Source organism: Engraulis encrasicolus, chromosome 18 (assembly GCF_034702125.1).
Source record: "Engraulis encrasicolus isolate BLACKSEA-1 chromosome 18, IST_EnEncr_1.0, whole genome shotgun sequence".
NCBI lineage: Eukaryota > Metazoa > Chordata > Actinopteri > Clupeiformes > Engraulidae > Engraulis > Engraulis encrasicolus.
Genome location: NC_085874.1, coordinates 53,668,275 through 53,694,616, shown reverse-complemented (window position 1 = coordinate 53,694,616; position 26,342 = coordinate 53,668,275). Strand labels below are relative to the sequence as shown.

The window sequence follows — 26,342 nt, the reverse complement described above, 5'->3', positions numbered from 1 at the left end:
ATTACATTCGAGCAGATTACAGCCAAACGTTATCGACACACAGTATTGACACAGATATCAAACTTCCACAGAGTTCACCCCTCCCACCAGCTATCGTCTCATAATGTCTGTAATGTGGGCATCACTAACAGCTGGAGCCGAAGGACAAAAGTGCGAATAGCGAGCCGCACATTTAGCCAGTCAGCAATGTTGTCAAGCAGTGGCCTAGCCAACAGCAGGGGACTGGCAAAGCTGAATGGAGTCTGAGTGCAGTTGCCAAACACTCTTTATGAACGACGACCATAGAATGAAGTTGAAAATACCTACGGTATGTTCCTCAACTTATCTTAAACTTGTTCATGTTCTCTTTTGATTTCCTTTTTTGGACAAAAGAGTAAATCAAATTGTCACATCGTAATGTACTGCAAACCGATGTTCTACTGATGCTGCAACCCATGCTCTAACCCATGCTCTAACCCATGCTGCAACCCATGCTGCAACCCATGCCGGAAACGTTATGATGTTTGGCAGGCCTCCAGAGGTTGTCTTACTCATCTTACGTGAACAATTCGGTGCGGTTCTCCCGCCGTCTCTCTTTGGCTGATGGTGATAGTCCTCCATAACACCAACGTATCTCAGAAATGGATTCTATTGGTTAAAACAAGTCATTAATTTACTTTTTTCATTGAAACATTTTTTTGTGGTCTCCCTCTCTGTCATGGAGAGTGGCACAGGGGCAGGATGGCAAAGGTACTGTAGTCTCTGGGGCAGGATGGCAAAGGTACTGTAGTCTCTGGGGCAGGATGGCAAAGGTACTGTAGTCTCTGGGGCAGGGGCAGGATGGCAAAGGTAATGTAGTCTTTGAAAGCCAAAGTATTGCATTCCCTTCTATACAGTACATGTCAGTATTGCATTCCCTTCTAGCCCACTTGGAATACAGTACACATCCTCAAATGTCTACTTCTCCAAATAATTCTTTCATTGTCTTTTCAAGTGTCTCTCTAGACAGAAAATCGGTGGAAATATGTTTTCTTTCTTTTTACAAAACCAATATGACCATAATATGAAACAGAAGCATAGCTTGTGCTAAATATCAATTCGGGACGCGCTAACAGCTAGAGTGAAATGAGGAGGTGAGATATCCCTAAGGGGAAGGAAAATGAAGATATGAAAATGACATCAGAAATGGTCAGTGAGGTGGCATGCCTAACGAAGGGTTAATCAAATGTTGGGGTCAAATAGCAGGTGGGCAGAAGGCAGATAAAACTTCCTGAAAATATCTCTAATGGCCCCCGCTCGTCTAACTCAAAACCACAACTTGTATATCTCCACACAAGGAGGAGTATGTTGAAGTTTGCCAGCCTTTTCTATTTGTCTTGCCCATCGGGGCAATATCTGATCAAATCCTATGAAATTATAGATCTGGCTTCTTTCCTTAATTGGTTTGTACAGTCATTTGTGCAAAAATGATGAAATTGTTGTTTTGATTGAAGTTAAAACTTTAAAATCTCTAAAATTCTATCTGTTCATGCATGTTTGTGACTAGATGTGCCCAAACGAGATGTGCCCAAACTAGACGTGCCCTATATGGTCATGTGTCATGAGGGAAGGGTGAATCAGAGGAAGCACTGCACTGTGTGGATCTGTCCCATGCTTGAAAGACTGCACTATGAGGCTCACTGGATGGGCCGTGAAAGTTGAGTCAGTAATGTTGTGACGACCTTTGAACTGACTGACCACAACTGAGACTCAAGTTCAAGGTCACGGTCAAACTCTGTCAGACTTAGCCAAACACTATGTTGCCAAACACTACTTTGTAGTAATGGTGGTGTGGCGTCCGCGCCAATGTCTTATCCTGTGCGTATCGCTCGGTGCGTAATTCCAAGAGCAGTATGATAAAGGGAAGAAAGGAGTCGCACACTGGAGCTGGATGCAAAATCAAAAAATGTATTAAACAAAGCCGAAAAATTGTAAATAAAACCGACAGACAGGGGACAAACGTTTCGGGTCTAGCCCTTCATCAGTGTTCCCAGTTTGAAATACGTCATCAGTTCCACTGAGCTCTTAAAGGCTCCGTTGAAAGTTTTTAAAGGCTCCGTTGAAAGTTTTTCACCCACCAACACCTAGTGAAAAGACAAGCGCATAGTCATGGAGATGCTAGAGTGCATTGCAAGCATTCATTGCAGTGATAAACTATATACATATACATAATACATAAGGAGTCAATAGGCATATCGGAGAAAGATAGCCTACTAGGGAGGGAAAAAATTATTATTATGGATAGAGCAACAGTACCATAGTCAGTCCAAATGGAAGAACATGGAGAGTATCAAGGGGAAGTACATGAATAGCGTTAATAGTCAATCGAATGTCATAATAGGGATAATGCAGGGTAAATTCACAAGAAACAGGATAAAGATAGTTCATCGTTCATTCCACTTGGTTGGAGAGATTTAAGGGTCCATATCCAAAAACATTCCCTTTGTAATAGTCTTTTTTCAGTGTTGCCCCCTCTGCGTGATTCTTTGACATGTTCAATGACAGTGAATGAGAGAGAGGATAAAGGATGGCCAGCTTCCATGAAGTGTTGGGCAACTGGGGATCTTTCGTCTTTGCGCCTGATGGCGCTATTGTGCTCAATGATGCGCGTCTTGATAGGTCTATTTGTTTTACCCACGTATTGTTTGTTGCATGGACATGAAATGAGATATACAACGTTGGATGTGTTGCATGTAGTAAGCTGTTTGATAGTGAACTGTTTCCCTGTGGCAGTGCAGGTGAATGAGGTGACTTTCTTTGTGTTGTTCCTGCATGCTGCGCATGTTCTGCAAGGGAAAAAACCACTGACATTTCTAAGGCGGCCCTCTTTGCCCGTGGTGGGGGGACAGTCGGCTCGGACTAGAAAGTCCCTCACGTTTCTCGCTCTGTAGTGGGAGAAGAGGGGGGGCTCAGAAAAGAGGGTACGGCAGATGGGGTCACTGCCAAGGATGTGCCAATGTTTGAGGATGGCGTTTTTTATCCGTTGGCTATGTTTCGTGTACGTGGTGGTGCATGCAACAGAAAATTGTTTTTCATGTCGTGGTCTGCTCACGGTGCTTCGGACTTTATCAAGAGCTTCATTAAGCCATTCGTGTGGGTATCCCCTCAGACAAAAGTTTTTGTACATTTTAGTTACTTCATTGTCAAAGTCATGTTGACGTGTGCAAATCCTCTTGAGCCTTAAGAATTGTGTGTATGGAAGACCTCTTTTTAGATTGGATGGATGCGCACTGGATGCATGTAGAATACTGTTCTTGTCAGTGGGCTTAGTGTATAGGGTAGTTAATAGACAGTTACCTTCAAGAATGACCGTAGTGTCCAGGAAGGAGACAGTCTTGGTGTCTATGGCTGCGCTGAATTTTATGGAATCCACCATGTTATTCAGGTATAGGAGAAAGTCATTAAACGTTTCTTTAGAGCCCTTGAATATACATATGACGTCATCCACATACCTTTTCCATAGTAGCACGTTGTGGGAGAAGGGGTTGTTATCAAAAACATAGCTTTCCTCTAGAAATCCCATAAACAAACATGCGTAGTCAGGAGAGAATCTGGATCCCATTGCCGCCCCTTGTTTTTGCAGGTAAAAATCATTCCCAAAAAGGAAAAAGTTGTTGTGTAAAAGTTTGGAGATCATCTCAATGAGGAAGGGCGTTGGGGGGTGTGGGTCCGTCCTAAGGTCAAGGAAATGTTTAATTGCAACGATGCCTTTGTCGTGAGGGATGTTAGTGTAGAGGGATACCACGTCCATAGTTGTGAGTAGTATGTCATGTTCAGCATTGTCAATGTGGGTCTGTGAAAGTTGTTCGATGAAGTCCCCAGTGTCTCTTAGATATGATGGCAAAGTTTCCACCAGCGGCCGCAGAATCCGATCGATATACAGCGACATGGGTTCCATTAAACTGTCGCTGCACGCTACAATGGGGCGTCCAGGGGGGTTGGTTAAGGTTTTGTGGACCTTGGGCAGTGCGTACATGACAGGAGTCGTCGGATGGTCATTCTTGAGAAACTTTAGTTCAGTTTGGGAAATGTTGCCCTGTTGGCATGCATCTTGGAGGAAAGTATCAATTTCATGTTTAAAGTTGGCCGTTGGGTTGCGGTCTAAGCGCATGTAGCAAACTTCATCAGAGAGTTGTGATTGCACCTCTGATATGTATTGCGCCCTGTTTAATAAAACTATGCCACCGCCTTTATCCGCTGGTTTCCAAATAATGTCTTTGTTCTTACCAAGCTGTGCCAGTGTCTTACGCTCTTCATTGCCGTAATGTGCGCTGTACTTCATCGAACAACTTTCACAGACCCACATTGACAATTCTGAACATGACATACTACTCACAACTATGGACGTGGTATCCCTCTACACTAACATCCCTCACGACAAAGGCATCGTTGCAATTAAACATTTCCTTGACCTTAGGACGGACCCACACCCCCCAACGCCCTTCCTCATTGAGATGATCTCCAAACTTTTACACAACAACTTTTTCCTTTTTGGGAATGATTTTTACCTGCAAAAACAAGGGGCGGCAATGGGATCCAGATTCTCTCCTGACTACGCATGTTTGTTTATGGGATTTCTAGAGGAACGCTATGTTCTTAATAACAACCCCTTCTCCCACAACGTGCTACTATGGAAAAGGTATGTGGATGACGTCATATGTATATTCAAGGGCTCTAAAGAAACGTTTAATGACTTTCTCCTATACCTGAATAACATGGTGGATTCCATAAAATTCAGCGCAGCCATAGACACCAAGACTGTCTCCTTCCTGGACACTACGGTCATTCTTGAAGGTAACTGTCTATTAACTACCCTATACACTAAGCCCACTGACAAGAACAGTATTCTACATGCATCCAGTGCGCATCCATCCAATCTAAAAAGAGGTCTTCCATACACACAATTCTTAAGGCTCAAGAGGATTTGCACACGTCAACATGACTTTGACAATGAAGTAACTAAAATGTACAAAAACTTTTGTCTGAGGGGATACCCACACGAATGGCTTAATGAAGCTCTTGATAAAGTCCGAAGCACCGTGAGCAGACCACGACATGAAAAACAATTTTCTGTTGCATGCACCACCACGTACACGAAACATAGCCAACGGATAAAAAACGCCATCCTCAAACATTGGCACATCCTTGGCAGTGACCCCATCTGCCGTACCCTCTTTTCTGAGCCCCCCCTCTTCTCCCACTACAGAGCGAGAAACGTGAGGGACTTTCTAGTCCGAGCCGACTGTCCCCCCACCACGGGCAAAGAGGGCCGCCTTAGAAATGTCAGTGGTTTTTTCCCTTGCAGAACATGCGCAGCATGCAGGAACAACACAAAGAAAGTCACCTCATTCACCTGCACTGCCACAGGGAAACAGTTCACTATCAAACAGCTTACTACATGCAACACATCCAACGTTGTATATCTCATTTCATGTCCATGCAACAAACAATACGTGGGTAAAACAAATAGACCTATCAAGACGCGCATCATTGAGCACAATAGCGCCATCAGGCGCAAAGACGAAAGATCCCCAGTTGCCCAACACTTCATGGAAGCTGGCCATCCTTTATCCTCTCTCTCATTCACTGTCATTGAACATGTCAAAGAATCACGCAGAGGGGGCAACACTGAAAAAAGACTATTACAAAGGGAATGTTTTTGGATATGGACCCTTAAATCTCTCCAACCAAGTGGAATGAACGATGAACTATCTTTATCCTGTTTCTTGTGAATTTACCCTGCATTATCCCTATTATGACATTCGATTGACTATTAACGCTATTCATGTACTTCCCCTTGATACTCTCCATGTTCTTCCATTTGGACTGACTATGGTACTGTTGCTCTATCCATAATAATAATTTTTTCCCTCCCTAGTAGGCTATCTTTCTCCGATATGCCTATTGACTCCTTATGTATTATTTATATATAGTTTATCACTGCAATGCATGTCGCTGAATGCTTGCAATGCACTCTAGCATTTCTATGACTATGCACTTGTCTTTTCACTAGGTGTTGGTGGGTGAAAAACTTTCAACGGAGCCTTTAAAAACTTTCAACGGAGCCTTTAAGAGCTCAGTGGAACTGATGACGTATTTCAAACTGGGAACACTGATGAAGGGCTAGACCCGAAACGTTTGTCCCCTGTCTGTCGGTTTTATTTACAATTTTTCGGCTTTGTTTAATACATTTTTTGATTTTGCATCCAGCTCCAGTGTGCGACTCCTTTCTTCCCTTTATTAAACACTACTTAGCTAAACGCTACTTAGCCAAACACTATGTTGCCAAACACTACTTAGCTAAACGCTACTTAGCCAAACACTACCACATCAGAATTTGTTTAACATGAAAGCTGTGTTACATATATGTATGTATGTATATATGTATGTATGTATGTATGTATGTATGTATGTATGTATGTATGTATGTATGTATGTATGTATGTATGTATGTATGTATGTATGTATGTAGCCTATGTATGTATGTATTTATGTATGTATGTATGTATGTATGTATGTATGTATGTATTTATGTATGTATGTATGTATGTACAAAGTATCTGTGTATTTTTGCATTAATGTTTTCCTTTTCGATAGGTTCCGTGTGTCTTGCAATAAGTTCATCACTCACAAGATGTTCGACCACGTGGTCCTCATCATCATCTTCCTCAACTGCATCACCATAGCGATGGAGAGGCCCAGGATCGACCCGAGCAGCGCTGTGAGTACACCCCCCACCGGGAGAGAGGGGGGGGGGGGGGGGGGGGGGGGGGGGGGGGGGGGGGGGGGAGGAGGGGGGGAGGGGGGGGAAAGAGGGGGAGGGGAGGGGAAGGGGGGGGGGGGGGGGGGGGGGGGGGGGGGGTGAGAGGGAGAGACGGAGAGAGAAAGGGAGAGAGAGAGAGAGAGAGGGAGAGAGAAGGAGAGAGAGAGGGAGAGAGAGGGAGACGGACTTGTATACAAATTGCCAATTGTGTGTTTGTTTAGTGGTGTCTTTTTGTGCAAAGAAGGATGGTATGCTGAATTACAGAGATCCGTTACATAATATGTGCCTGCTCATCTTATCCAGGGATCACATTGTTTGGCAGGATTTTAAACCGCAACCTCCCAACTCTACCCATTAGGCTACAGCTGCCCCCTGACACATGCAAAAAGGGGCTTTGTGTTTCCACATTTGTATTTAGTGTTTTCATGAGGGAAATATGTTTATACGCCAGTCATATATTAGGATGCTGAATGAAACATATAAACATAGCAGTATTCATGAAAACGCCATGTACCCACAGATGGGGTACTAATATTGAATGCATAGAAATAGTTTAATTAACGTCTCGACAGACATCTCTCTACTCCCCACCTGTGTGTCCTGTGGAGTCTGGACTCTTCCCAGATACTGCAGCGTGTGCCAGAGGGCTGATGAGATAAGGAGCTGCTAGAGGACACGGCCGTGTGAGGAGGAGGGAGCATGATGTTTAACTGTTGGTCTTAGCAGCACAATGTGTAGACATAGCTAGCCGAGAGCATAAACTGTGGAAGATTGACCATCAGAAACATCATCTGCTAAGCTACCAAGAGCATCAGAAACATCATCTGCTAGGTCTGAAATATCATCTGCTAGGTCTGTGATGTGACCATTCCTCAGATGGTTCCCATGGGAGAGGGGGAGAGGGGGAGGGGCTGTGGCTGTGAGGGGGGAGGGGCTGTGGCTGTGAGAGGGGTCATGGGAAAGACAGACCCATGGGTCCTGCAGCTCACACAAAAATATTGTGGAGGGAGGAAGCGAAAACAAGCAGAATAATGTACTGTAGGTTTTCTGCATTCCTTTGGTAATGTTTTGCTGCTCAACAACAAAACAGGTGGAATGTTTTAAGTCTCAAGCTTTTTTATGTGTGGATTTGTGCACATATTTTCATCTAGGTTGAACGGTTTTACACTTTTTCCTTGGGGAAGAAAACCTGAAAATACTGTGACTTGAGAAATGTAAACAATGTGTGAACTTGAGAATATCGGTTGAGTATGTAAATGTCTGTTTCTTTGCACTCTGGTTGCTTTTTTTTGTTTTTTTTGTGTGGAGCAGTTTTATATGGAAAGCGTGCAGGCAGAATTTTAGATTCAGAATTTCAGCAGGAGAAACACAAGCATCATACCTGCAATATACCTCATAGGGTCATGTCTGCAATATACCTCATAGGGTCATGTCTGCAATGTACCTCATAGGGTCATGCCTGCATGCATACGTGCAATGTACCTGCGCATGAGAATGCATCAGAGGGTATATAATGCCCTGTAGTCCGTCTGAGCCCATTCTCGGCAGTAAGGCTGTTTTCTATTTTCTATTTTCTTCTCTCTTTCCTTGCAGGAGCGCTTTTTCCTCCGACTGTCCAACTACATCTTCACGGCGATCTTCGTGACCGAGATGACAGTAAAGGTATGTGACAGAAGTGGTATTAGATGACAGTAAAGGTATGTGACAGAAGTGGTATTTGTCCTCGTGGCTCAGATGATGTCCTGCTGACAGCATGTTAACACACTCAGTTTATCACAAAAAAAACATGTGTCACTTTAGTATCTCACAATTTGTGGCACGTTATTAAATAGCTTTATGGAGCCATTATCAAGCTGTGCTGTTGCAGGTCTACGGGCTCTCTCTCCTGGAGGTGGAGAATACCACGGGCCCTTTCCTGCTGTTACCAGCAGTATGCTACCTTTAAAACTGCACTGTGTAAGACTTTTAGTTGTTAATGTCCAGAATTCATGCTACTCATTCACTAATTCAGTATGCTACCTTTAAAAAAATAAAAGGTGAAATAACAAAAAAAAACTACCATCTAATCTTAGTTCAGTACTTAACTATTTTTAGCTGGTCCAATATCAATCTAGTTTATTGCGTGGTACGTTTTTATGTTCTCTGTGAGAGTATCTCTGTAAAACCTTTCACTGTTCCACATAAACGGAATACACGATTTTATTGGCAAAATAAGAGGCCAGAGCCTGTTTGGACCTCCCAGTCATACTGTGTGGCAAAGATAAGGTGACCTTTGGAGGGAAATGGATTCCCTAAGGATGGAAAACTGGACAGATGCACAACCGTTAGTCTCTCGTCAAATGCCTTTAGTTTCAGCTTAAAGGTGACAGTGAATACTTGAAGGGTCGTCAGGGACTCTCGGGATTGAAATTGGGCATTATCCTTATATCAGCATACAAAGCGGATTCCAAAAAAGTTGGGACACTTTGTATTTTGTGAATAAAATCAAAACGCTGGCATTTTCAAAACATTCAATATGTTAACAAGGTAGAACAGTATGTACAGACAACAAATCAGTTGTTAAAGTGAAGCAGAATTATTGTTTTGAGGTAATTATGTGATCATTTAAAATTTCACCCTTGCAACAAATCCCAAAAAAGTTGGGACAGGGCCAATAAAATGCATTTTATATTAGATAAGACTAAACACAACACAAGGGATGAGACTGAACAGTTAAATACTTTGACTGATGGCATAATTTTATTCAAAAATTAGATATTTTGATGTGCAAGACATGATTTCAGCAGCTCAACTGATAGGTGTGTTCTTCAACTTGTTTACCTTTTTGTTATGCTTAATATGGGCATATCCTGACTGCAAGAAAACAATTTTGTGACCTGTTTACTCTTATGATGGAACCACACTATTGGAACATAGTACAGATTTAAATTTGCCACCATTAGGGGACAATATCTAAAGGCGGTGCTCCAAAATATAATGCCTTGGTAGCTATGTTTGCTGTTTAAAGTCTGTATGTATCATTCAACATTCATTTTAATGCTCTACATGAGTAAGAAGACCCTAACCAAGTCACCTCTGCACCCCCTTACCATCGTATATTCTGTCTTTCAGACTGACCACTAAATCAAGCTGAAGTATTCATTTTCTATATAACCTGGAGGGTGCATGACTCCATAATTTTCAAAAAGGATTAAATATTTTCCATCCTGTAATCAGAGGACAGTTCCACATGTCTCCTAGGTTCATAGAATGAGCTTTTCCGCATGCAACACTGTTTAATGTGTGCATCATGTGCATTAATCAAGTGTTGTGTTTATGGTAATTTTTTCGAGAGCTGTCATTGTTGGAGTGTCATAGTTTGCTTATTGACCACGAGTATGTCATGATCTCATAACTCATGCAATGATTACACAGAATATCCAGCCTGTGTCTTTATTGGTCTGTATGACAGATAACCCCGCCTCTAACCTCCACTGGAGCTGAAGATGAAAATAACTTATATAAACTGTACTATTAAGTATTGCCACTGTTCATTGTGTAATTTTTCAAGAAATTTACCTAAATTCCAGAATTAATGCTGCCCATTCACAAATGTCATCTTTTCATAAATATTTACAACCAACGTAAATTTGTAAGTGTTCATTATGTCTTTGGTAGATCGATCTTCTGTAAATCTGCCATTTTGAATTGCCATAAGTCATGAATATCTTTGGCTACAAAACATACTCTGGTCAGGCCACTAAACATTAGTTTACTTACTATTGTAAATATTCTTGAAAAAGATCAATCTGCAAAGTGGGCATCATACATTTTTGAAACAAGCTGTAAAAATGTAACACTAAACTGTTAAAGAGGAATTGCTGTGGGTATGGAGATTGTATGTTCTTTCGTGTGTGTAGTCTACTTCAACAAACACATGGTAAAAAAAATGTTTTTAGATGCTCTGTCACGTTCAAGGTGAGATGGAATCAACTGATGAGAATGGAGATAGTCACAGGAGATTCATTAACCAGGTTGACAAACAAAGGGGTGAAAAGTTTCAGGAATCAACAACTACGAGCAGGAGCAAAGTGTCAGACTTCCTGTTTCCTTGTGACATGCCTTTGTTCAGCTCAGGTTTAATCATTTGGGTTGTTTGATGTACAGTAGGTTTTGCAGTTTGAGAATATCGCATCATGATTGATTTATTTTGTCTTTTTCCACAACAAAGAAACTGGTTGAGTTGTAGTAAACAATACCCGTCATGGGTAAGCCAATAGTAAAATGAGTTACTAAAAGATGAGTGATGACCCTTTCTACAGCCTCTTCTGTCTGTGTAGTGGGCAGAAAACCACACAAATAAAACCCAGACTCTCATCATAATGCATTGAGTCTCCAATGTTTAACCCATTTTAACCTGATGCTGCGTATATGTTGTTTGACCTTTGGCGCCTGGAGCGACATATACGCTGCATTCAGACTCTTGAGATTTTTTTTTTTAATTAAAAGTATGGGTATATTGAATGAACACATTCTAATGCAAGATGAGGGTTCTGGCTTTTAAATGAAACTCATTACATGTTTGTATGTGCTTCAGAGGCTGAAATATTTAGGTTTTAATAGACAGAGGGCATCTTGTTCCAAAAAGGACTTTGGCATTCAAAGCAGGCGTTTTTTGCAGGTGCCTTAGGCTAAAATGGATGAATATATTGCATCATCATATATTGCATTTTCATGGGGGATGGGCCAGATATTGCAATGACTCTGTCTGTCAGTACGTCTGTCTGTCTGTCTGTTTGTCTGCCTGTCTGTCTGCCTGTCTATCTGTAGGTCAGGGCACAGGAATCCCCTTGGCTAGGGGGGCACTCTGCTCCCTCTGATTGCGCTTGTTACTGTCTGTAGGTTGTGTCCACTTTGCCATCTGTGATTGTGGTTGTTGCCGTGTGTGCTGTAGGTGGTGGCGTTGGGCTGGTGCTTTGGAGAGAAGACGTATCTGAAGAGCACCTGGAACATTCTGGACGGCCTGCTGGTGATGATCTCCGTCATCGACATCCTGGTGACCTTGATCTCCAACAGCGGCACCAAGATCCTGGGGATGCTGCGGGTCCTGAGGCTGCTGCGGACACTCCGGCCACTCAGGTAAATACACCACACTGGCTACATCACCTGGATACTCAGGTAAATACACCACACTGGCCATCTCACCTGGATACTCAGGTAAATACACCACACTGGCCATCTCACCTGGATACTCAGGTAAATACACCACACTGGCTACATCACCTGGATACTCAGGTAAATACACCACACTGGCTACATCACCTGGACTTGATGATAGACAGGTTTGTGTGTGTGTGTGTGTGTGTGTGTGTGTGTGTGTGTGTGTTTGTGTTGGTGTGTGTGTGTGTGTGTGTGTGTGTGTGTGTGTGTGTGTGTGTGTGTGTGTGTGTGTGTGTGTGTGGCTGTGTGAGTGTGTGTGTGTGTGTGTGTTTGTGTGTGTGTGTGTGTGTGTGCAGTGTGTGTGTGTGTGTGTGTGTGTGTGTGTGTGTGTGTGTGTGTGTGTGTGTGTGTGTGTGTGTGTGTGTGTGTCGGTGTGTGTGTGTGTGGGTGTGTGTATGTATGTGTTGGTGTGTGTATGTGTGGGTGTGTGTATGTATGTGTGTGTGTGGGTGTGTGTATGTATGTGTGGGTGTGTGGGCATATGTGTGTGTGTGTGTATGTATGTGTGGGTGGGTGTATGTGTGTGTGTGTGTGTGTGTGTGTGTGTGTGTGTGTGTGTGTGTGTGTGTGTGTGTGTGTGTGTGTGTGTGTGTGTGTGTGTGTGTGTGTGCGCACATTAATAAGATGTTACCCATAAGATGTCCAACTTGATATAATAGTCTCATGGGACTCTTTTGCCTTCAAGTTCACAAAGCTTGTTTTTAAAAGGTCATGCTATGTGGGTCTACCTGGTTGACTTTTAAAAGGTCATGATAGTGGGTGTAGAGTAGTAGTAGAGGAACTTTGTTGGTCTCCGGGGGGGATTCAGGATGTACCTGGTGTGGGTGTACCTGGTTTTGATATGTGGGTCTAACTGCCTGGTTAAGGTATGTGGGTGTGACTGGGTGTAACTGGTTATGATATGTGGGTGTGACTGCTTGGGTTTGATATGTGGGTCTAACTGCTTGGTTATGATATGTGGGTGTTACTGCCTGGTTAAGGTATGTGTGTGTGACTGCCTGGTTAAGGTATGTGTGTGTGACTGGGTGTACCTGGTTTTGATATGTGGGTTTAACTGGTTGACTTTTTGAAAGGTTTTGATGTGTGAGTCTAACTGGTTATGAATGATACAGTATGTGGGTCTAACTGCCTGGTTAAGGTATGCGGGTCTAACTGCCTGGTTAAGGTATGTGGGTGTGACTGGGTGTAACTGGTTATGATATGTGTGTGTGACTGGGTGTAACTGGTTATGATATGTGGGTGTGACTGCCTGGTTAAGGTATGTGTGTGTGACTGGGTGTAACTGGTTATGATATGTGTGTGTGACTGGGTGTAACTGGTTATGATATGTGGGTGTGACTGCTTGATTTTGATATGTGGGTGTGACTGCTTGATTTTGATATGTGGGTGTGACTGCTTGATTTTTGAGTGGGGAAGCTCCTGATTCTGTGATCCTGGTGTGAGCTGCTAGTGTTGGTATTCTTTCTTGAGATCAAAGTAGCCAAATGCGGAATTGCACTATATATTACAATACAATACATCTCTTTTGGCTGGCTTCAGGTGAGCAAGTACCTGGATCTAGCAATGACCTCTCTTAGTTATGGGGATTGAACCTACCATATAATCTTGGATAACCATTCTGAGCACCCTTTATAAACCAGATTGAGGTCGGGTTGGACGTGGCTATGAAAGACTGAAATGAGCAGTGCAGCTGCAGTGTAGTCTTAAAATGCCAATCATTGATCTTGCACAGTACATTGTGGATGCAACAATGCTCTTCTCATCTTTAAGGATTTTGTATGTTTACGTGCTAACGGTCATATAATGTTGGTCTTAGCTAACGGTCATATAATGTTGGTCTTAGCTAACGGTCATATAATGTTGGTCTTAGCTAACGGTCATATAATGTTGGTCTTAGCTAACGGTCATATAATGTTGGTCTTAGCCAGACCTGTACCTCTCTCCTCTGTAGTAATATCAATTAGGTGTTTCGCAAGAGCGGGAGAGAGGTGCTTCTGTGTTTATGGCTTTGTGCTGACAACTTGATTTATGGACTTCATAAAGGGAAGGGAAGGCACATTAAGACCTCATTTGTCACCCCACTGACCTCCAAGCTGAGCTGATCATTCAAAACATTGAAAGAAAAACGTATGTAGGCAGAACTTAATCTATCAAATGTCACAGCACAGAGCTCTTGGGAGTGTTAAGGTATTAATTTCCCTTTTTGCCTTCTGTAATGTGAACTGTGATTTTACATTGGGACACCCATGGCTTTGTCCAAGACCGCAAGCTTTACAAGTTTTACAATAAGACTGATAGAACATGTTGATAGTCAAGACAGTAATACTTTGCCTCCAGAGAATAAAAAAAATGAAGATACAGTCTGAAACATACTGTGCGTAGCTGTGAAAGGTTCTGGACTGCTCTTAGTTGTTTTTCCGTTTATAATATTACATTAGTGCTGTAAGATACAACTGTGTTGAGGACTCCAGAGTAAGGAAGCTTTAACAACGCTAGTGTAGCCAGCATGCTGGAGAGAATTGGGTATTGCAGTTATTTTCTTAGAATGGTTCCCTTCATAAACAAACGTCTTTATAAACGTCCTAAAGGTTGACCCCTCCTGTAGTACCTAATTAGTACCATGCTGCGTCCTAAAGGTTGACCCCTCCTGTAGTACCTAATTAGTACCATGCTGCGTCCTAAAGGTTGACCCCTCCTGTAGTACCTAATTAGTACCATGCTGCGTCCTAAAGGTTGACCCCTCCTGTAGTACCTAATTAGTACCATGCTGCGTCCTAAAGGTTGACCCCTCCTGTAGTACCTAATTAGTACCATGCTGCGTCCTAAAGGTTGACCCCTCCTGTAGTACCTAATTAGTACCGTGCTGCGTCCTAAAGGTTGACCCCTCCTGTAGTACCTAATTAGTACCATGCTGCGTCCTAAAGGTTGACCCCTCCTGTAGTACCTAATTAGTACCATGCTGCGTCCTAAAGGTTGACCCCTCCTGTAGTACCTAATTAGTACCATGCTGCGGTAAGGTTGACCCCTCCTGTAGTACCTAATTAGTACCATGCTGCGTCCTAAAGGTTGACCCCTCCTGTAGTACCTAATTAGTACCGTGCTGCGGTAAGGTTGACCCCTCCTGTAGTACCTAATTAGTACCATGCTGCGTCCTAAAGGTTGACCCCTCCTGTAGTACCTAATTAGTACCATGCTGCGGTACCACTTAACTTGACACCGGCGTGATACTCATGACATTATGTGTCATATCAGTGTTGTAATGCAGTCATGGACTTATCATAAGCATGTGTCATGCATATGAGGCCGACGTCAACTTCAAGCTTTCTCTTGTTGCTCCATTGAAAGAAATGATGCTGGAGAGCCTCTTAAGAGACAGGACACAGGAGAGCCTCTTAAGAGACAGGACACAGGAGAGCAAAGCTAGTAAGGCGAGCAAGGCTAGTTCATAAAAAAATAATCATGCTGTTCTGTTAGCCTTTTGTCTTTTTAGATAAGCAGGGGCAAACCCTGAAGTTACTTTGGAGGCAAATATCAAGGCCTTCTGCATACAATAATTCAAGCAGCCATCCCAGGTCATTGCTTGAGAGCAGAGGCATTTGTTGACAATACTCAACTGCATCATGATAACATTGCCATGACATTAGAGAAAGAAATGTAATTTCAAATTCTTTGTATGACCAGTGCATGTAAAGAAATTGACAATAAAACCTACTTGACTTGACTTGACTTGACATTACTGAGAGCCTGAAGTAACAGACAGCTATTACAATTTTGGTGACAGTAAGGTTATAACATAAACACTGTGCTAAGGGGTTAAATAGCCCACCAGATGTGCCACCATGCTCAGGACCATTGCCATTTGTTTTATTTTACAAAGAGGACAGGGGGCACCATGCCATGTTTCAGTGGGCTAATGGCACAAATACACCCGAGGCAACTTGATCGACACCGGCAACGGAAGTAATCGACTTTGTATTGAGTCGCTGTCCACAGAAGAGACAAAAGCGTTTTGGGCAACAACAGGTGATTCAAGCGACTTGAGTGACAGTTTGTAGTGGAAATTCAGGGAATGTTATGCTAATGAGGTATATTATGCTAATGAGCTGTGATGCGGTGCAGCGACAGCCATTGCAGCCAATCGGAATGTCTGAAAACTTCATGATCTATGTCAGTTCTGTTCATCACATTATTCAAATCACACAGAATGTGCATTAGAATGAGTAGATTCAGAATCCATTAAAAAAACGTAAAAATATCCTTTTTTCCTGCATCCTGAACTAAACACCTGATGCATGAAGCTGCATACAGAAATGGCAATGGAAGTACCTGTACTGTATCTGTGCTTATGGAAGTACCTGCCCTGCATCTGTGCTTATTGCCCTGACAGTGCCCGTACAATACCTTTTGCAGAGCACTAATGTACTGTATGTTGCAGAGTAATTGTTACTATAATGTACCATATGGAGTACAATGTTGCAGAGTACTTTTTACTATAATGTACCATATGGAGTACAATGTGGTGAGTACTTTTTACTATAATGTACCATATGGAGTACAGTGTGGTGATCTGTAGTGTTAAATAAAATAGACCTCCATTATGTAGGTCCTTTTCCAGATTAAAAGGCACCCAAATGATCCTTCATGATATCAGCTGGTACCTTAGATGGTACTATCTATCTACTACACTAAAGTTTGAGCTGCCCCGGTCTCGGGGTGGCGTCTATGGCATGCTATAGTGTGTCCTCTACTTAGCCCTGTGCTGTTGCACTTATGAAGAACAGCAAGTGCAGATGCCAGACGGTTAGTGTTCTTTATATTTATTGTACACTTTGTATCTGCTAGTGTTGTTGGCTATTGTTACTATGCCCTTGATTGTAAGTCGCTTTGGTTGTGTCTGCCAACTGCAATGTAATGTAATGTAACGTAGATGTTACGTACTGTACTTGCTCTGCAAAAGGGAACAGCTGGTGTGATAAGCTAAGGTACAGATTAGTACTTTCTCTCAGTGTGTTTCTCTCCATTTCACTGTGTGTGTTTCTCTCCATTTCACTGTGTGTGTTTCCTACTCTAGTGGAGGGGGCCCGGAGGCTTGTCTACCTCCTGCCTGACAGAGGAGAATATTACGGGGGGTAGTTGTCCTTGGCAATGCCAATGGCCCTGCGGGTGAGGCGTGTGCTGAATGAGGGGGAGGCGTGTGCTGAATGAGGGGGAGGCGTGTGCTGAATGAGGGGGAGGCGTGTCCTGAGTGAGGGGGAGGCGTGTCCTGAGTGAGGGGGAGGCGTGTGCTGAATGAGGGGGAGGCGTGTGCTGAATGTGCTTGTGATGGAAGGCAGACGGGCAGCGATGCTGGTTGTTTTATTCACCATGCAGCGCTGTAGTGATGCTGGTTGTGGTTTTCGGCAGAAGGCACCGCTGCGTCTCTGCCACTCGTGATGCAGCTCAGTGATCAATGCTGCCCCACCAGAGTTTGTTGTCAATGCTGCCCCACCAGAGTTTGTTGTCAATGCTGCCCCACCAGAGTGTTGTTGTCAATGCTGCCCCACCAGAGTGTTGTTGTCAATGCTGCCCCACCAGAGTGTTGTTGTCAATGCTGCCCCCCTAGAGTGTTGTTAATGCTGCCCCACTAGAGTGTTGTTGTCAATGCTGCCCCACCAGAGTGTTGTCAATGCTGCCCCACCAGAGTGTTGTTGTCAATGCTGCCCCACCAGAGTGTTGTTGTCAATGCTGCCCCACCAGAGTGTTGTTGTCAATGCTGCCCCACCAGAGTGTTGTTATCAATGCTGCCCCACCAGAGTGTTGTTGTCAATGCTGCCCCCCCAGAGTGTTGTTAATGCTGCCCCACCAGAGTGTTGTTAATGCTGCCCCACCAGAGTGTTGTTAATGCTGCCCCACCCGAGTGTTGTTAATGCTGCCCCACCAGAGTGTTGTCAATGCTGCCCCGCTAGAGCTAGTGATCAATGCTGCCCCACCAGAGTGTTGTTGTCAATGCTGCCCCACCAGAGTGTTGTTGTCAATGCTGCCCCACCAGAGTGTTGTTGTCAATGCTGCCCCGCTAGAGCTAGTGATCAATGCTGCCCCACCCGAGTGTTGTTAATGCTGCCCCACCAGAGTGTTGTCAATGCTGCCCCGCTAGAGCTAGTGATCAATGCTGCCCCACCAGAGTGTTGTGTTGTTGTCAATGCTGCCCCCCTAGAGTGTTGTTGTCAATGCTGCCCCACCAGAGTGTTGTTGTGCCCCGCTAGAGTGTTGTTGTCAATGCTGCCCCACCAGAGCTTGTTGTCAATGCTGCCCCGCTAGAGCTAGTGATCAATGCTGCCCCGCTAGAGCTAGTGATCAATGCTGCCCCACCCGAGTGTTGTTAATGCTGCCCCACCAGAGTTTGTTGTCAATGCTGCCCCACCAGAGTTTGTTGTCAATGCTGCCCCACCAGAGTGTTGTTTTCAATGCTGCCCCACCAGAGTGTTGTTGTTAATGGTGCCCCGCTAGAGTGTTGTTGTTAATGGTGCCCCGCTAGAGGTTGTTGTCCTGATTTCACTACACCAGTTGGCTCACTCACTCCATTCATACAGTTTGCTCCCTCATTACCCTCTGTCCACCAAGGTTATCCCCATGCTGGTCCTGTGCTGGTGCCAAATCTAGAAATGGGTCTCAGATTGTTACACAAATACTACAAGTCTGGCTCTGGCACTGGAAAACAGGTTCCAATTTGGAACCAACTCAATGCTCGTCCATAAACACAAACCAGTGACATCCAATGCAAGTCCAGTGTATGATTAGTTTCAGCAATACTTTCTGTTGTGATAAGAATGTCAGGTAAGTGTCAGACCTGACAGTCTTAATTATTTAATCATTAATTACCTTAATGCATCTGGCATGACAGTCTTAATTATTGTATTATTGGTTGAACAATCCAGCTACAGGCAGTGTTGTAGCCTAGCACTACTCTGGATCTCTGGAAGATTCTTACATTGACGGCAGGTTCTGTAGCATCTACATATAATCAGTACAGAACCAAAACAGTACATGGTTGGTTTTAGCGGGAAAGTTGTATTTATAGCCAATCAGTCCCACCACAGCCATGCCATGTGTCCTTATAGCCAATGAGGTCCGCCACAGCCATGCCATGTGTCATTATAGCCAATGAGGTCCGCCACAGCCATGCCATGTGTCATTATAGCCAATGAGGTCCGCCATAGCCATGCCATGTGTCATTAGCCAATGAGGTCCGCCATAGCCATGCCATGTGTCATTACAGCCAAAGAGGTCCACCACAGCCATGCCATGTGTCCTTATAGCCAATGAGGTCCGCCATAGCCATACCATGGCTGAATTTAATGATGTGCCTGGTGCTGTGTGTGGGTATAAAGCCCAGTAGAAGCAGTAGAGGGCCCGTACTGTATACTTGATATCACCCAGAAACTAATGTGCATATGAAGCACATGAATCCTAATATGCATAACACGCAGACACATGCATTGTAAACTTCCCAAATCTCACTGAAATTCATTGAGCCTCAACCTGGGATCTGTGATCCCCCAGAACAGTTGATGTCTTGCCATTCAAATCTGCACAGGATGAGAGAAGGTGTCATACTGTCACAGCCATTGACTGCATGTCACAACCCCTCCGTATCAGTGCCCCCTGCTGTCTAAAATGGGGACTCACATGGAGCCTCCTGCCAAATACTTAACACACTGGGGATGGCTTCATAAGAAGCTGTAGAAGTGTTGTATCGAAATAAGGAAATCAGTACTTTTGGTTTTAATGTAGAGATTGATGAATGGGATTCTATGGCAACTGAGCAACTTCTATGAGCAACTGATATGTTGTCTTTGTGAATTGTTTGTTTCTGTCTGTACTGTGAGTCCTATGGAGTGAGTTTTGCGTTTTTGCTGCTCTTTTGGCTAGGGCCCACTTGAAAAAGAGGCAACTGCCTCAATGTGTTTGTATCCTAGTAAAATAAAGGAGAAATAAAAAACAAAGTCAAGAGTGTGTAGATACAGATGTTGTGCTGTAAATCAAACTTATAGTCTCCCCCTTTCCCCCTCTCACCTTACTGTCCAGTCTAGTCTTTACACTGTACTCTGGCACGACCCCCTCTCACCTTACTGTCCAGTCTAGTGTTTACACTGTACTCTGGCACGACCCCCTCTCAACTTACTGCCCAGTCTAGTGTTTACACTGTACTCTGGCACGACCCCCTCTCACCTTACTCTCCAGTCTAGTGTTTACACTGTACTCTGGCACGACCCCCTCTCAACTTACTCTCCAGTCTAGTGTTTACACTGTACTCTGGCACGACCCCCTCTCAACTTACTGTCCAGTCTAGTGTTTACACTGTACTCTGGCACGACCCCCTCTCACCTTACTCTCCAGTCTAGTGTTTACACTGTACTCTGGCACGACCCCCTCTCAACTTACTGTCCAGTCTAGTCTTTACACTGTACTCTGGCACGACCCTGTGATGCACCATAGAGGACGTCATGATGAAACTGTTATCCGCTTGTGGGAAAAAAAACCTCTCTTGGGAGAATACAAATTGCCAAGAGAATTGTGTTCCAAGTGAATTGTTCAGCGAGGGTGAAATTGAATGGTCTATTAGCTTGTAATCCGTTTGCTAATTACCCTGCTTTGCAAAGGCCCCAGATGAACAGTAATTTGGCAAAACTAAATATTTAAAGACCTGTCATTACTTCTGACTAAAATGTCATGCATACACTATGGTGTTTCAATGTAGTTGTAGAATTGAGCAGCAGACTGACAGGACATAAACTGTCCATATTAATTTTACAACTAGCATACTACTAGTATACTACTACTACTACTACTCACTGCTACTCACTACTACTACTACTACCACTACTACCACTACTACTACTACTACTACTACTATTACTACTACTCCTCCTCATCCTCCTCCTCCTACTACACACTACTAACATGACTGTGAATAACAATTCCATCCAATAAGTCAGACAACAATTGTGGTTAAAAATGCTCTTCTAAACATCTCACGTCATATAGGCTACATTGTATTAGAGCTGACTTCCCTCAGAGATGAGTAAGTCCTTGTAGTGGATATAAGGAGGTAGGGTGGTGTCTTTGCCTGTATGCTATTTATATGGTACACTTGGTTTTGCAGGCTCATTAGCATTTAGTTTTGCTGATAGTAACCTGATGCGGTTGGTTGCTAATTATTTTTCCATGCTAGTACTTAGTGGATAGGGATACCTGCTCAACACTAAGTAAAAAACAACACAGTGCAAAGTTTTGTTTTTCCAGTTTCAGTACAACAGTTTTCGAAACAAAAGAGGGAACTGTAAATTCATTTGTGCCTATATCATAAACATGTCTCTGGTCACCTATGTGTCCTATAAGCCATACTCAGCCAAAATGTGATTTGTAACGTCTCTGTTTCGTTTACCCTCTGCAGAGTGATCAGCAGAGCTCCAGGCCTGAAGCTGGTTGTAGAGACCCTGATAACATCTCTGAAGCCCATCGGGAACATCGTAGTTATTTGCTGCGCCTTCTTTATCATCTTTGGGATCCTGGGTGTGCAGGTGAGACTATGAAATCACATTTCTGCCTAGTTTCTTTTCACATGCATCGTTAGTGTTTTATTTGTACGTTTAAAAAAAAAACTGTCTTGCTATTTATTCTTACTCTTTTGTATACCTTGATATGGGCCATGCACTGTGTGTGATGTATGTAAATAAAGAATGAATGGATGAAATACACACCATGGACATCACTCAACAAATGAAAGACTATTTAGCTTTTGCACAATTCTCATTTAATCTCTTTTACATTGCAGGCATGTGACATGAAGTATATCTGCAAAAATATTTGTTGGTATAATGTAAAGTCAACTCCAATACCTGACAAGGTTGAGCATTCGCTCAAAAAATGTTCATCATGATGTGAACTTGAATTGTTGAGCTGGACTTTAGTTGGTAATTGGTAATGATGTCATCGGCAGTGATGCAAAAGGAAGTACCTCACTCATGTGGTAAAACTAAACATTCAGTTGTACCTTTTCTCATTACAGTTGTTCAAAGGGAAGTTCTTTGTGTGTCATGGTGAGGACGTGAGGAACATCACCAACAGGTCTGACTGTCTCCTTTCCGACTACAAATGGGTCAGACACAAGTACAACTTTGACAACCTGGGCCAGGTAAGGTTTTCAGAGAGGCCAATGGGTAATGATTGTTTGTACAAATGACTCAAATGCAATGGATTTCTGAAGATTCTCCTTCATCCAGGTCCTATCTTAAATCCAGTAATCAAGCCATTGTAATCGTATTATATATATTTATTTTGTCTTCCTCACAGGCTCTGATGTCTCTGTTCGTCCTGGCCTCTAAGGATGGCTGGGTAGATATCATGTACGATGGACTAGATGCTGTTGGAGTGGATCAACAGGTGATAATAATAATTATTATAATAATACACAGGAGGATAGTCAAACTCTTACGACTGCCTCTTTTCTCAGTGTGGATATGCTATATATTCTGAAGCCATGAACTCAAACTTAAGTTTAAATCTGCCATGATAAATTGTTTTACATTTTAGACCAGAGAATTATGAATGAATATAGAGATGCGCATACAGGATTCTATGGGTATGTGTAGTACCACTGCTCATATGTACCATTATAACATGACTCGATTCTGTAGAATGCACCGTTCACTTGAAAGGGTTCTCCCCAACGTTCACACGTCTCTTATTTCTGAATATGTAACGTAATCGTCTAGAGACCACTGTCAATGGCAACGGGCAATGTCTGTTACCTTGCGATGTTAGCCTTTGACACTTGGAAAACTGCTGAACTGTTACCTTGCGATGTTAGCCTTTGACACTTGAAAACTGCTGAACTGAGCAAAACGTGCAGTTTCTAGCACATAATCATTATCATAAACATGATGAAATACAGAAAGAAGATATATATGAGCTTAAGGCCGTCCCTGTCGTGGAATACTGCCCTTCATAGAGATTAAGACCCCTCTGCTTTGCGTTGCTGTCCTTCCTCTCCTCCTTGTGGAACGTTTTCCCTCACTTGGTACACTGCTTGGGGAAGCCATGGCTTAATGCTTCGGGAGTCAGTCTTAGAAATGGAAAATGGCAGATTAGATTCAAATCACATCTGTACCGTGTGCCAAAGCACCCAACCTCACACTGCATCAGGGACAAGCAATGCCCTGTAATAACTATAAGTCTCTTTGGATAAAAGTATCATGTAATGTTATGTAATGCAATGCTAGTGAAGGAAGCACCAGCAATTGTATTGCAGTTGTACTGGTTTTGTCGTTTCACTCTCACACACTCAAGCGCATGTAATTTCATCATACCTCTTAACCCTCTAGTTGTGTTAGAAACATGGTTATGTTCATGGTGTTAACGGTCAAAATTGACCGCCTACACAAAAAAGGTAATAACACATTGATTAAAAATCTGATTTGCATATTTTGTGATTAATACCTTTTAGACATCCTTTTGAAACATTTCCAAGGTGATTCAGGTGTTATTCTACTTTGATTTAGTGATTTGTAGGCTTTTTTTTTCTTATTTTGCACCAAATGTAACAAGTTTTTGTATCTTCCACAATTCTTTAGGTTTTTATTATATTTAATTTTGACCATTTGAATAGGTTAGCTGGAGGATATCATGAAATGTAATTTGTGTATGATGAAAAATAGAGAAGTTATTTAAGAATGAAGTTTCAAAACGGTCATTTTTGACTGTAACACAACCAGAGGGTTAACCTTGGAATATTGTAACATTTCTTTGTTTAGTTTATAGTCTTTACATGCCATTGGAATTCCCATATAAACTCTTGTGTTTGCTGCTGTATTTCCACAGCCCCAGATGAACTACAACCCCTGGATGCTGCTGTACTTCATCTCCTTCCTGCTGATCGTGTCCTTCTTCGTGCTCAACATGTTCGTGGGCGTGGTGGTGGAGAACTTCCACAAGTGCCGACGCCATCAGGAGGCGGAGGAGGCCAAGCTCCGCGAGGAGAAACGTCTCAAGCGCATGGAGAAAAAAAGACGCAGTAAGGAGAAGGAGCTTGCTGGTCGGTAGTCATTCCACTTCTTTCTGAGTCTTGCTTGAAAACCTGCCGTCCGTTGCAGTACCTTACCGCGCTAGCTAAATTCCTTTGCTAATGTTGCGTTTCAGTAGCCTCTTGTACCCCCGCCTGCTCGTTGACGGTGTTTTTTTTTTTCGCTGACGTTCGAGTGATGAGTTTGGAGCCCTTAGCTTGCGCTAGATCCTCGCTGATTTGCCTGGGAATGTTACCCAGAATGCCCTGTGGCTTGCATGCTAGTTTGCCTAATGAGGCGGAGACAGGAGGAGAAGTGGGCGACACTAAAGGGAGTCCCTCTCTCCTCCTCTCTTGCATGCAGGCTAGTCTGCCCATAGTTCATAGGCGAAGGTTTTGTTTTTATTAATGCTACTGCTTGCTTTCATTGTGAAGGCTTGCTGACCTTTTTATACCCTAACTGTGTCAATCCACTGTCCCCTACAAAGATATTGACATTTAGTTTTCTACTACACACAGTAATAAATTACACCCTATTTAGATTGAATATTGAAATGCAGTTTGTAATTAATCCGACTGCCCCGATCCTGCAATGGCTACAATGGCTACAATGGCTATGCAGTGGCTATGTATTGACTTCAAATGATGATGGTAGTTGACAGTGAATGACAGAGAAACAAAGCACACATTGCCAACCAGAAGCCTTTAAACACCCCAAACATTAACCAGAGCTCATGATTATAATGGCACATAATGGAGTGCAAATGTAATAGGTAATTGCAAGATAGATACATACATTCAGAACAGATAAATATATTATTTTGTAGTAGGTAATTAGGAGATAAACAGATATCCTTTAATACTTGAATTATTTGGGTCATTGACATGCTTTAGTGGCAGATGTCAGGTGGTGCAACCGCGGCTAATATCACTATTGCGTTTAAACATTTTATGCATACAATAGTGGCATTAGCTTACGTCCCTAATGTCTACTGCTAAAACATGTCAATGAGCCAGATAACAGACGTCCAGCTGATTTGTGGTCCTGGAGGACAGGTGATTACTGAACTCATCAGAATTATTTGCATAGCTTAGCATAATCACTGGAAGTAAATGGGAGCATTAGCATCAAGCCACAAGCGATCACAGGATGGGATTAAATGACTGTTTTGCACTCTGTTGAATGTTATATTAATTTTAAAGTAGTTTATAAGTACATTTAATGAGATTTGCTCTCATAGACTTGCATTGCTATGCTTAATTTGGCTGTACTGTTTAACTAGGCAATGCAAACACACACATACAGTAGACGGAATATGCTATGTATCCTCATATTTTACTGGGACTTAACTACATATGAGCATTTATTTAAATGAGTTGGACTGTTCCTTTAAGTCATCCTCCCTGAAGGGCAGGTGATTACTAAACTCATCTGAAGGGCAGGTGATTACTAAACTCATCCCGCTGCCTCTGTTCTTGGAGCCATTCTGTCAGTGTTTTGGGATGTGTGGGATTATCTTGCTGTCCAATATGTACCGTACGTACATGCCTTTGGCTCTGTAGTTTTGTCTGATGCTCTTTGCTTCAAGTAATTTCTGTTCTGATGAGAGATACAATTTTCCTAATTGAATTTAAGGGAACATTAGATATGAAGCAATTGCCTCTCTGTAAAGTAATGTTTCATATCTCTAATTTTCATAGTTTGATTCGTGGGCATGGGCCTGCAATCTAGATTGAGATACAAAGGGTTGATAGTTTGATAAATATGATAAACAAAGATTATTTTCTGTCTACATGTGATCTAATATATAGGTTATGATAATAATGATAAACATTTAATTCACATGTACAGTACTATTAAATTTAATATGGGGGAAATGGGGAATCTATTGGGCTCAATCAAACTGTATGGGTGTTCAAAATATTCTGGCTGCCAATGTGTTTGTGTGTTTAGTAGAGACAATGTGTTTAGTAGAGATAATCGTTTGAGGAACCTGATTTATACCTCAGTGTTTTTACGCTCTTTGCTTCTCAAGAACCTGACCAGGACAGCTGTCAGCTTTAGTCGAAGGTCTTTCGACCTGCTCACTGTCTGATTAGTAGGCTTTGAAAACAGAGCAATATAGCCAAATATGAAAAAAGCAGGTTTATGAGACTCTCATAAAAGTGGTGATCTAGAATTTTAATCAGATCTCTAAACAAGCCCATACTGTTTTCTTTTGAAATATTTTAACCACATTTCCTCTCATCAGACTTATTTTTTTGTATAATTTTGTAGTACCTTTTCTCTTTTTGTAGCAATTAGTGTTTTGTATCAACATG

General features: G+C 42.7%; 1 protein-coding gene across 1 annotated transcript in view; it reads left to right on the top strand.

Annotated features, from left to right (window-relative positions):
* The first annotated feature begins 6,597 nt into the window (after positions 1–6,597).
* LOC134469530 (voltage-dependent T-type calcium channel subunit alpha-1G-like) overlaps positions 6,598–26,342 on the top strand; it is a 58,732-nt gene continuing 38,987 nt past the window's right edge. Inside the window, exons 1-7 of the mRNA XM_063223829.1 lie at positions 6,598–6,739; positions 8,375–8,443; positions 11,715–11,899; positions 21,414–21,540; positions 22,029–22,154; positions 22,313–22,402; positions 23,840–24,053. Coding sequence (XP_063079899.1) covers positions 6,653–6,739; positions 8,375–8,443; positions 11,715–11,899; positions 21,414–21,540; positions 22,029–22,154; positions 22,313–22,402; positions 23,840–24,053 — 898 coding nt within the window. The 5' untranslated portion in view covers positions 6,598–6,652. The remainder of the gene's footprint in view (positions 6,740–8,374; positions 8,444–11,714; positions 11,900–21,413; positions 21,541–22,028; positions 22,155–22,312; positions 22,403–23,839; positions 24,054–26,342) is intronic.